General features: G+C 57.6%; 3 protein-coding genes across 3 annotated transcripts; all 3 read right to left on the bottom strand.

The window, feature by feature from the left end:
* Positions 1-1997: 1997 nt before the first annotated feature.
* On the bottom strand, positions 1998-5287 carry LOC308039721 (interleukin-8-like; the record flags this gene model as incomplete). The annotated part of the gene is made up of 4 exons (XM_080343324.1): positions 1998-2175; positions 4125-4208; positions 4637-4772; positions 5227-5287. The coding sequence occupies 4 exons, from the start codon at positions 5285-5287 to the stop codon at positions 1998-2000; spliced, it is 459 nt and encodes a 152-aa protein (XP_080199450.1).
* A 792-nt stretch (positions 5288-6079) lies between these two features.
* LOC308040124 (C-X-C motif chemokine 13-like) lies at positions 6080-6740 on the bottom strand (the record flags this gene model as incomplete). Its single annotated transcript, XM_080343972.1, has 3 exons — positions 6080-6167; positions 6336-6465; positions 6677-6740. 3 exons carry the CDS (start codon positions 6738-6740, stop codon positions 6080-6082), a joined length of 282 nt encoding a protein of 93 aa, XP_080200098.1.
* Positions 6741-8546: 1806 nt separating this feature from the next.
* On the bottom strand, positions 8547-10118 carry LOC308039720 (platelet factor 4-like; the record flags this gene model as incomplete). Its single annotated transcript, XM_080343323.1, has 3 exons — positions 8547-8634; positions 9418-9547; positions 10031-10118. 3 exons carry the CDS (start codon positions 10116-10118, stop codon positions 8547-8549), a joined length of 306 nt encoding a protein of 101 aa, XP_080199449.1.
* Between the last annotated feature and the right edge of the window lie 725 nt (positions 10119-10843).

Below are 10843 nucleotides of genomic sequence, written 5' to 3'. Positions count from 1 at the left end.
GCTCTACTCTTTAATTAAATTTAATTAAGCATTTCCTTTGTTGTTTTATGCATAGGAAATTATCCACAGGGGGCAAAAAAACATGAATTGGAGTTATAGAGCAGAAACTGCTCCCTGGGTCTCGCTGGGGGCCGGGGGTGCGGGACAGGACACAGGAGCCAGTTCAGCGAAATGCAAACTCCCGTTTAAAACAAGTGCCTGAAGCCGGAGGCGTCGGCGGTTGTGTCCGAGACATTGGAAACCGATTGCTTTGAGCAGCACAAAAAAAGCCCTTTTTCCAGGCGGGTTTCCCGTGGGTGCGGGTGTCTGTGCTCAACGTCCCTCAGCCCTGACACCCAGCCCGCGGCAAATCGCCGGGCGACACAGCAGAGCGCTGGAAGGTAGGGGAGCGTGGAAAGCTTATGTGTTGTGGCCGTTACCTTTCTGTGTGCTTTTGGAGGGGTGTTCTGCTGGGGGGTGCGCTGACCAGCACCGACCAGCCCCGACCAGCAATGACCAGCAATGACCAGCCCTGACTAGCCATGACCAGCGATGACCAGCCCTGACCTGCTCCCACCAGCCCGCTCCTCCTGTTCCCCCCACGGTACCTTTGCAACCTGAGCAATACCTCCCCTCCATACTTCACTGCCGGTATTTTTTTGAGATGTTTGTATAAAACGGAATTTCAAGTTCACATACAATTGTATCTGAACCGCAGAGGAGCCCGTTTGTTAATAAAAATAGAACCCAACTACAAGCTTTTGTACTATCGTGGTGGGAGAGGATGGGGATGAGAATAAAAAGCCACCAACAAACCTGGCAAACACTGTGAAGCGCTGTGGTGTGCCTGCCTTTGGTGCGTCCCGGTTGAAGCGTTCTTTGTGAGAAGGTGTTTTGGTGCATTTTCCGTGCTGCGAAACGCGCTCCTGAGCACCCGTCACACTGCGCCGATTTCTGACAAAAAACAAGTTATTTTAACAGCTGTTGCACAAAACCTTTGGATTTAAGAAATGGAAAGAGTCGTGTTTGCGTCTGGGCGGATTCCCACACCAGGCTGCGCTCACCCACCTCTCGCGTGGCTCCCGGTCTCCTCCTGTGTTTTTGGGGTTCCCCCACGTGTTCCTCATGCGCGGGTTGGGATCCTTGCCCCAGCCATCAGCACCGTCAGGCGGCAGCGCTGCTGTTCTCTTGGCCAGATGAAGGCTGGCGGGAGGATGTTTGCAAGGGGAGAGGGAGGAATATGAAGCGAAATATCCCTAAAGGTGAGCAGAGGTGGATGAGAAACCGTTGGGGTTTTTCACTGATGCCTGAAAAAAGGGCAAGCAAACCGAGCGCAAAGGCTGCGAGGGTTTGCTGCTGCGGCTGCTGGGCGTGCGCTCGGGAGCGTGGCGCCCGCTGTGAACTGCCCGGCGCAGGCAGGGAGAGCCGCCGCATCCAACACCCTTCTGCGCACAGCATTTGATAATTCGGTATGGTGAATCTGCTCAATCGGGGCTTTTCTGTGTGTAAATATATATATAAAGATAATTTTGTACAATTTAGCTGATATTTTTGTTTCCTTATTTGGACGTATGAAGCGTGACCGTGTGCGGGTACGGCACAGTGCGGCCGAGACCAACCTCCCTTCACACCGGCCTCCTTTGCTCCTCCGTTGAGAAAAGATTCCATTGCATGGGCAAAGCTTTCTCCGTCTGTTGGAAACCACTGTGCATCTGCAGAAGCACTCAGAAAGGTCTAGTTAGCCACAAGTCCTCACCATTCTGTGTTCTATAGACCATAGAGGCAAGAATCTTTAAATCCGCACCTTTTCAGAAGCACTTGCCCGTGCCCCATAGTGGCGTTCAGAACCGTTCCGAGGTCTGGGCGTTGGGTCACTCTGCGGGACTCCCAAACCACACTCACACTCTCCAGCTCCCGAGGGTGGGTTTACAGCGGTGCTGAGCGCCTGCAGCTGCCGCATAATCCCCAATTTGGAGCTTTGGAGCCCGGCTCTCAGCACCCAGCCCACTGGGTCCGAATCACCGTGGAGAGTTGGAGACCTCGAAGGTTCGTATCGCTGGTTTGTCTGGGGGTTGAGGTTGGTCCTGCGAGCCCGAAGGGCTTGTTGAAATTCCGAGTTTCTCTGTTAGTTTTTGGGGGAACACTTGCAGGGCTCCCAGGCCGTGAGCAGAACGCAGCAGGGGCTGCTGGGCTTTGCTACCAAAAGACCGGATTTAAACCCAGCAACGCAGCAGAAACCTTCGTTTCCACAATGTTATTTTCAGCTTCCAGCGCGGAAAGCCGGCGGAAGCTCGGGATAGCAGGGTGAGGTGAAAGGGGTTTGGTTTGGGTTTGTGTTTTTCAGTCCTACCCAACTCAAGTCAAGAAGCTGCATCAGGAACGTCAGGGAGGTGCGATCTGCGCCATCGGGTTTGAGAGGAGGCTCATCCCAAACAGCGACCGTCCCCTCCAGCCGCCCCGGCTCCTGCGTGCTCGCCGTTCCTCGGCTCCGCACTGAAGAACGGTACGGAAGGTCGAAGGGGCGGGTTAGACCTGCGGAAGGACGCTCTCCCGGGCGGCACGGAGCTGGCGGGGCCCGGCGCAGCCTTGGCGGGGCAGACCTGACACAAAGCCGGGCTGGCGGCTCCGCGCTCGCACCCACCACGGCTGTGCTGCTCCTCCAGGAAAACGAGAGCGGGCAAATGCGGGGGGGCGAGGCAAAAACAGCATCCACAGCCAGAAAAATGACAGTGTTAACGCCTCCAAAGAATTCCTTTGCGCTAGGAAAAGGGAGGTTGGCTCCACAAGGGGTGTTAAGAGACAGCACAGTTAGCTGTATCTGGGGATGACAGACTTCAGGAGTGTGGTTCCTTGGAGTATGTCTGAAAAGAAGCGTGGAGGTTGATAAATTTGGGGGTATTTGGGGTATCTAGACAGCACTGATGGCAAAGCTCACCAAGTGACGTGACTCTGGTCTTCCTCCCCTGTCCCGGCAGCCACACGACGTCTTTATCTCGCCAAGGTTTAGCGGTGAGGGTTGGAGCGATCCCGGTACGTGGTCTCGTCCTCTTTGTTCAACAGTTCCTACCGTTTCAGCATTTATCGAGTTTGCATTTGTCTATATTTGCCTTTGTTCCAAAGAAAAAAAATCACACACCACCAAAAACCCAAACTCAGCCCACGGTGTCTTTCTTTACAAGTGACATGTTATACAACTCCGGCTCTGTTTTCCATGTTGAATCATCACGTTGTCTGTTTCCTTCCCGAGCAATTCCAACGCTGGCATGTGCCAGGTTAGCACTGCCCTCCGTTGATAACTGAGTGGCTGGAGCGGAGCCCGGGCTCCCCCTCCTGCCCCCATATCCATCCCCGTGAGGACAAACAGCACGAGCCCCTCTCCCCTCTGCTTTCCCAAAAGGATCCTTTGGTCTCTCTCAGAAAGAAGTCGTGTTTGGGAGAAAGCCCCAGGCCTCGCTGCAATCCCCCCTCCATCCTGTAATTATACTTGGCAATTAAAAACTCACCCAGAAAGCAAAGTCGCATCGGTGGGGACCTGAACACGATTCCCATCAGCAGCTCCACCCTTTGTGAACCGCGGAGCAGCTCGGGAAGGGGGTGTCCCCAGAACCCCGAGCTGACGTTTCCTCCCCTCTTCAGCGGTGCCACGTCCAGTCCATCTCCCCCCGCCCCAAAACCCCAAGTTTTCACGCAGATCCACACAGACAGAGCTCCTGCAGGCGGTGGGAAAGCACCTTCACGCTTTTATTAACGGCACAGGGACAGCACGGGTGCCCGAATCGGGGGGCAATGCCGGGCGCTCGAGGGGATAGCCTTGTTTTTGGAGGGGGGAGCTTGGGAAGGCTCCTGCACCCCGCCAAAAACACCCGGGGCTGGGAGCAGAGCGAGCACGGTATCTGGGCACGGAGCAATTCCGTCAGCGCTGGGAATGGATCGCCACGGCTGGTCATTGATTGCTGTATGCGGACGGGGGCAGAGCTGGGGCAGCATGGGGGCAGCACCGCTCTCCTGCCCGCCCCGCCGCCCCCTTTTTGGTGGCATTCCTGCAGGTTTTGAAGGAGAAAAGAGATAAAATAAAGTGGTGGGGCTGAGGGGACCGTCCTGCCAAGGCGCCAGGTGACGCTGCTTGTTTTCGGGTCACCACTTACCTCTGCAGCAGCTTGTGCAGCAGCAGCTGGATCCAGGCGGCCTCGGGGGCCACGCACACCTTCCTGTTTCTCTTCAGGGTGAGGCTGCGAAGAGACGAGACCCCTGAGCCCCCTGTAACCTCGGCCACACCAACCACAAAGCCCTTCCAACCACACAGCCCTTCCCACCACACAGCCCTTCCAACCACACAGCCCTTCGTGCTCCCCGACACCCTCACAAGGGGGTTTTAGTGCCTCAACCTCAGCCATTGGGGATAATTCATATTAAATAATACTTATAATACTATAACATAGCTATATTTTTATATATATAATAATATAACATACCTATATTTTTATATATATAATAATAATTCTATTAAAAGAAGCAGCGGGATCCTGTACAAGAGCCTGGACCCGGCCAGGGTCACCGCAAGGTTTGGGAGATCTGGGGTACACAAACACCTCTGTATTTTAGCGCTGAAACACAAACCAGCAATGCCGAGGGACGGCTCGCCGGCTGTCCCACTTACACGATCTCCTTCCTGCGGCAGTGGATGCCCGGCGGCGTCACGTCGATGGCGAGGATCAGCCCCAGGCTGACGACGCGCGCGGTGGATTTGACGCACTTGCACCTCATGTTGGTCAGCAGGCTCTCCAGGGACAGCCCTGCGCCCGCGCCGCGGCTCCGTCAGCCTCCCCGGCCCTTCACAACGTACGCCCGTTCCCGCCCGCCGAGCGCTCCGCTTTCACACGGAGCTCGAAGCGAAGCAGCTTAAACCCATCAGGCAGATCCCGCCGCTCCCAGGCAACCCCATCCAGCTTCGCCACCCCATTTAAAATCATAGAATCACAGGAGGGTTTGGGTTGGAGGGACGTTCCCAGCTCCCCAGTGCCACCATGAGCAGGGACATCGTCACCAGCTCAGGGTGCTCAGAGCCCCGTCCAGCCTGGCCTGGGGTGTCTCAGGGATGGTTCATCCACCCCCCGGAGATCAGCTCACAGACAGGCGAGAGGAAAACCCGAATGCTTAGAGAAGCCCATGCTTGGCCCCATCCAGAGCACCCAGTGCTTCTACCCAGGGATTTGGGGGGGGACAGACGGACTCCCCGCGGTCACTCACCGCGCGCCGGCACCGCGCTGCTGAGGAGCAGGGCCAGCGCCAGCGTCGCCGGCAGCCGCATCGTCACCGCTCGCCCCGAGCCAGCGCCGCGCCGACGCTTTATAGCCGACCCCATGGGGATTTCACAGGCTGGGAAACGGGGGACAGGAGCTGCCCCGCACCTCCACTTCCCCCCCGCGCTTCCCCCATCGCACGTGGCCCATGCCACCCCCAGGGACAAGAAAGCAGAAACCATCACAGGTGCCACCCAAAGCCAAATGAGAAAACAGGAGGGGCTCTTGGCCCCCGCCTCGCCCAGGCAAGCCCCAGGAGCAACCAAAGCAGAGGTGACTTCCTGCTCGCCCCCGGTTTTTGGAGGAGAAACGCCGGTGACCCCTGCTCTGCTCCCCACCCCAAGGGACTGTGCCCCCTGAGCATCCCCAAAACCCCCATCACGGCACAAGAAGGGACACGAGTGACAGGGACTGAGAGCCGTGGCCTTTATTGGAGCTGTGGTTGTGCCCTGGGGGACACCCGGCTCCTTGCTGGTGGCACAAGGACCACGGGGCGCATGGTGGGAGGAAGGGGACGGGGGGAGCAGCGTTCACAGCTGCTTAGGTGTACAAAACACAAAGAGCAAAGGGGCGCGGGGCACCACGCAGCAGCACGCTGCCCTCCGCGCCAGGGCGAGGGCACAGCGCGGTGGGGGAGCCCAGCTGTGGGCCTGGCACCTCTGGCCGTCCCATGGGCAGCAGCTTCCTCAGCGGGGAGCCGCTCTCTTCCTCCTGCCAAAAGCAGAAGGAGGAGAAACGTGTGAAGTCCGGTCCCCAGGGGATGCCCCACGACCCCCTGTTTGCTCCAGGTGGAACAGGGCTCACAGGTTCGGGAGGTCCTGCAGGAGTTTTCTCACCCAGGGGGCGTCAGGATCCACGCAAACCCTCTCGAGGCTTTTTAGCTTAATCCTGAAAACACACGTGGGGTTTGAGCAGAGCCACACAGCCCCTTCTCCAGCGCAGGGGCTCCAGCACCCGAGCGCCCTGCTCTTCCCATGAGGAGCACAAAGCTGCAATAGTTAATAACTCGGGGAGGATGGCGGGGGGGGGTTGTCGCCCTCCCCAGCAGGCACTTACAGGACCTCGGGGCGCCGGCAGCTGCTCCCCGCGGGCCGCACCTCCACGCTGCTGTATCTGCGCGGGGGGATGAAGCTCCGGGTCATCTTGGCGCAGCGGCAGCTCAGGTTGCCGTTGGCTTCCAGGAGAGCTGTTGGGAGGGGGGCACACGGCCGCGGCTCACGCACCACCCAAAATCCCCCCACCATCCCCAAAACCTCCCCAGGCACCGCAGCTCCTGCTGGGACCCGCTTGCCAAAGAGCCTCGGTGACATTTAACCCCCCAAGATGCCACCTCCGAAATAGCTGCCCCTCCCTTCCTCAGCACCCTGCAGCCCCAGGCTGGGCGCGGGGACCCTCACCTGCGTCCCCGGGGCGGAGTGTGGCCAGCAGCACGCCCAGGAGCAGGGCAGCGCGCGCCGCCATGCCAGCGCATCCCGCCCCGCACGCGGCCCCTATTTGAGCCGCACGAGAGGAGAAGTGAGCGGCGGGAGGGCCCGGGCTCGGGTGGGTTTTGCCCGCGCCGTTCCCTGCTGACGCTGCTGCCTGCACTTGCAACGCTGACGACAAAAAGCAGCTCCGGGCTTGCTGGCTTCCTGAAAGTGGCTCCGTTTTCCCCTTCCTACGAAGCCGGGTCTTGCAAAGATATCGCCAACTCCCCCCACGCTCCTTTTTGCCTGCCTGCAGGTTTTCTTGGGCTGTTTTTCTTCTTTTTCTTTTCATGATCAGATATTACTCATTCCTCCTAACTCCAGAATTCCCCCTTGCAAGGCGCATCGCAGCCACAGCTCTGCTCGCTCTTTGCCTTTGGCTCATTCCCCCTGTGGCAAATCACCCCAAAGCTCTGCGGAGTGACCTCGCACCCACCCTCTCTATTTCCTTATGAGCTGGTGCTCCTTTAGAAAAGCCTTTCAGCTGCCTGCACACCCCTCGCAAACGGTGTTTGCTGTGGGGTGCACCGGCTCAATCACTTGGCTGCTTGCTCACAAATATCGGACCCTAAAATGGGCACAGACAGAGCAAAGAGGCCACAATGAGCTTTGCTCCCCACCAGCCATGCTGGGTCTGCTGCAAGTTGAGGGCTGGGACACCCAACCGTTCATATAATCACAGCACGGTTTGGGTTGGAAGGGACCTTAGAAGATCCTTTCCCAGCCCTTGTCTCATCCCTCCATCTAAAAGGGGTTTTCATCTCCCAGCACACCTGCACTGCCCTCGTCCTCCTACCCATGGTAGAAATACCTCACCTATCACACATTCAAACGCACGTTTTAATGCCCCGGTGTATCTGTGAAAGAGCATCAGTACCAGAGCGGCGGATGCAAAGGACGGTAAATTCAACTGCAACACTGCGGTTTATCAAAGCTCTGCCAAGTTTCTTCGAAACTAGGAAATCCAGGCAAAATACAACAGCAAAAAAACCCAGGTTTTATTGGACTTGAGCTCTCAGGACAGACCACGCCACGCGGTGTAATTAAAAGCCCGGACACACGCTCTGTTGATGAGCGTTTCATGCCAAAACCAGTCACAGTGCCATTCCAGCAGGGACGGCGGCAGCCCCCACGGAAAAACACCGTGAAATCTAGAGCTGAGGAAATAAACCTTCACGATCACACTGATCCGGGGACACCCTCAGGAACCCGCTGCGGGGTGGGGAGGCACGCGGGGGCAGGTGTGACAGCCGCGCTGCCCCCGCCCGGCGCGGGGCTCCCGGACACAGCTTCCTCAGCGGGAAACTTATCTTTTCTTCCTGCGAAAAGCAGAAGGAACAGAAAAGTGTGAATGCTGGCAGAAAGCGGCCCCGGGGGGGGAAGCTCCGGTGCAGCTGAAGGAAGTCACGGCTGCTTCCCCGCCGCAAGTGTCACCCGTGGGGACATCTCCCGGCCCGCCCTGTGCTGTGCCGGCTGTCCCAAACGAAGTGGCTTTATCAGCCGAGCATCAACACACTAATGCACTCTCAATGGCCACATGCTGCTCCCGCTACCAATTTCCCCCCCCTAAAATACAATGCTTTTTGCCAAAGCATTTTTGGAGGCGCAGCGCTGTGCTCCAGCAGAGAGGAGCACCGCCCACAGGGGCAGCATCGCCCCACCGCCGCTTTGCATGGCAATTCTTACCCCGCTTCATCTTGGGAGGGGGTCCCGTGATCCCCCAGCACCCCCTGAGAGCACCCCCAGGGCCACAGACGTGAGGGGACACTGTACGCGGCCACCGGGATGTCCCCAGCTCCACTTACGTGCTGGCGATGCGCTTCAGCAGCTTCTTCACCCAAGGGGCATCGGGGTTCACACACACCTTCCCCGCGGGCCTTAACTTAATTCTGCAAGGCAGAGGAGAGCCCCTGAGCGCTGCCGTCGGAGGGCAGAGCCGGGCAGGCGGCGCTGATCCGCCAGCTCAGCCCGCGGTGCGGCCCGCGGGGCGCGCTGAGCTGCTCGCCATGGGGACAACCCGCGGGCGGTCAGCAGAAAGCGAGAGGCAGCGTGTTCCCATGCGGAGCAAACACGGCTCCGGCGGCCCAGGGGCTGCTGGGCAAAGCGAATTTTCCCCTGTCGATTTACACGGACAGGAGCTGTTGGTGACAAGGCTGGGTTAAGGGCAATGCATCAACAGCAGGACTGATAGGGCTGTGAAAATATTGTACCAGAAGACACAAACGCATCAGTGTCTCACACTTCAGCTTAACTTAGTCCGGGCAGGAGCAACAAGATAAGGGCTTGACCCAATATGCTGTTTGCTCTCAGTATCAATAGTGGAAAAAGTGGTTACAGCTCACCCTGCCTTGGTGTCCGAGAGCTTGGCTCCTCCAAACTGCAGACACCCCTCCCAGCACGCTCCCGTATTGGAAATCACTCTTTCCCCTGCTCAAAAGGGTTGCTTGGGTCCTGGGGACCCCAGCACATGAACTCTAGTGCATCTCCTCCCCCAGAGGCAAGCTGATGTTTTCCAGCCCCAAGGCATGAGCAAGCCTGTTGGCGTTTTTGCAAAGCTTTGATTTTCAGAAGGGAGCAGAGAAGCGCGGCAGCAGCAGCAGCAGCAGCAGGTGCAGCCCCGGAGCCGGAGGAGACAGCAGCTTTCGGCCCCGTGAGCCGCTCATGCCACCTACATGATCTCCGGCCGTCGGCAGGTGCTTCCCACGGGCCTTATCTCGATGCTTTCGTATCTCTTCGGACTGATGTAGTCCGAAGTCGTCTTGACACACCTACAGCTCAGGTTTCCGTTCACCTCCAGGATGGCTGAGAAAGAGAGAATGTGGGAACTTACAGAAAGAAATGGTGTCATTTACAGACGCAGCAGCTCCAAATCTCCCTTAGCGAGACAAAGAAATTGTCCCTTTCCATACTTTTGGTGACAACACCTCATTATCTGCACCTGTACCTGGACAGCCTACTCTTACACAGGTCCTGAAAGCTGAACCGGCTCCTACCAAAGGAGGAAGATCGCGGCTTTTCCTCGGCTACAAGAGAAATCTCGAGCTAAGCATCCAGTCCCTGGCTCCTCCGCTGCATTTGGGTGTGGGATGCAGGCAATGCCGTCCCATGGCCAGGACCACAGGATGCAGGCAATGCCATCCCATGGCCAGGACCACGGGATGCAGGCGATGCCGTCCCATGGCCAGGACCATGGGATGCAGGCGATGCCGTCCCATGGCCAGGACCACGGGACGCAGGCTGGGACCTGCCATCCACATCAGCTCTGCACAGATGCCCGAAGCTCACCTGCGTGGGCTGCGTGGGACACCAGCAGCAGCAGCAACAGCCCCGGGAGCAGGGGGCCTCCTGTCCCCAGCCCCAGCAGCACTCGCATCCTGGCGGCAGGCTCGGCCCCGAAACGGACTGGGGAGCGGGTGAGCAAACACCCCTATTTATTTGGGAGGGTCACGCTCCGACGTGAGCGGCGAGGTTCAAACTTCACCCGTCACACCTGGCCAGCGGAGCGTGAACAGCGGTGATGACATTTCTCGGACACTACCCGCGCCCGAATCAGAAGCCGAGTTTACACCATTATTGATTAAAGCCGGGCATTGGGGTGAAGGGCAGACCTGGATTCACACACCCTGTTTCTGATTAGCTGGCTCTGCACAAATATCACCCTCGGCTTCCTTTAGCATTTACCCCTCAACCACCAAAAGAGCCCAGAATCAAGTCAGAGCACAAACCCCAGCTAAGCAGGGGGTTTTTAAATACACTCAGATATTTACATATTTCTTTCTTAGTGCTATAATTCCCCCACACTATTTTTACTCTCTCTTACATCATCAGAAATGCCTATCACTGTACCACGGAAAAATAATACAGAACTCTGCTTTGCATTTCCATTACAGAATCACAGCATCACCGAATGTCAGGGGTTGGAGGGCCCTGGAAAGCTCATCCAGTGCAATCCCCCCATGGAGCAGGAACAGCCAGATGAGGTTACACAGGAAGGTGTCCAGGCGGGTTGGAATGTCTGCACAGAAGGAGACTCCACAACCCCCTGGGCAGCCTGGGCCAGGCTCTGCCACCCTCACCCCAACAAGTTGCTTCTCAGAT

The sequence above is a fragment of the Nesoenas mayeri genome (genome assembly GCF_963082525.1).
Source record: "Nesoenas mayeri genome assembly, chromosome: 4".
NCBI classification, from domain to species: Eukaryota; Metazoa; Chordata; class Aves; order Columbiformes; family Columbidae; genus Nesoenas; species Nesoenas mayeri.
This window is presented reverse-complemented; position numbering and strand designations above follow the sequence as displayed.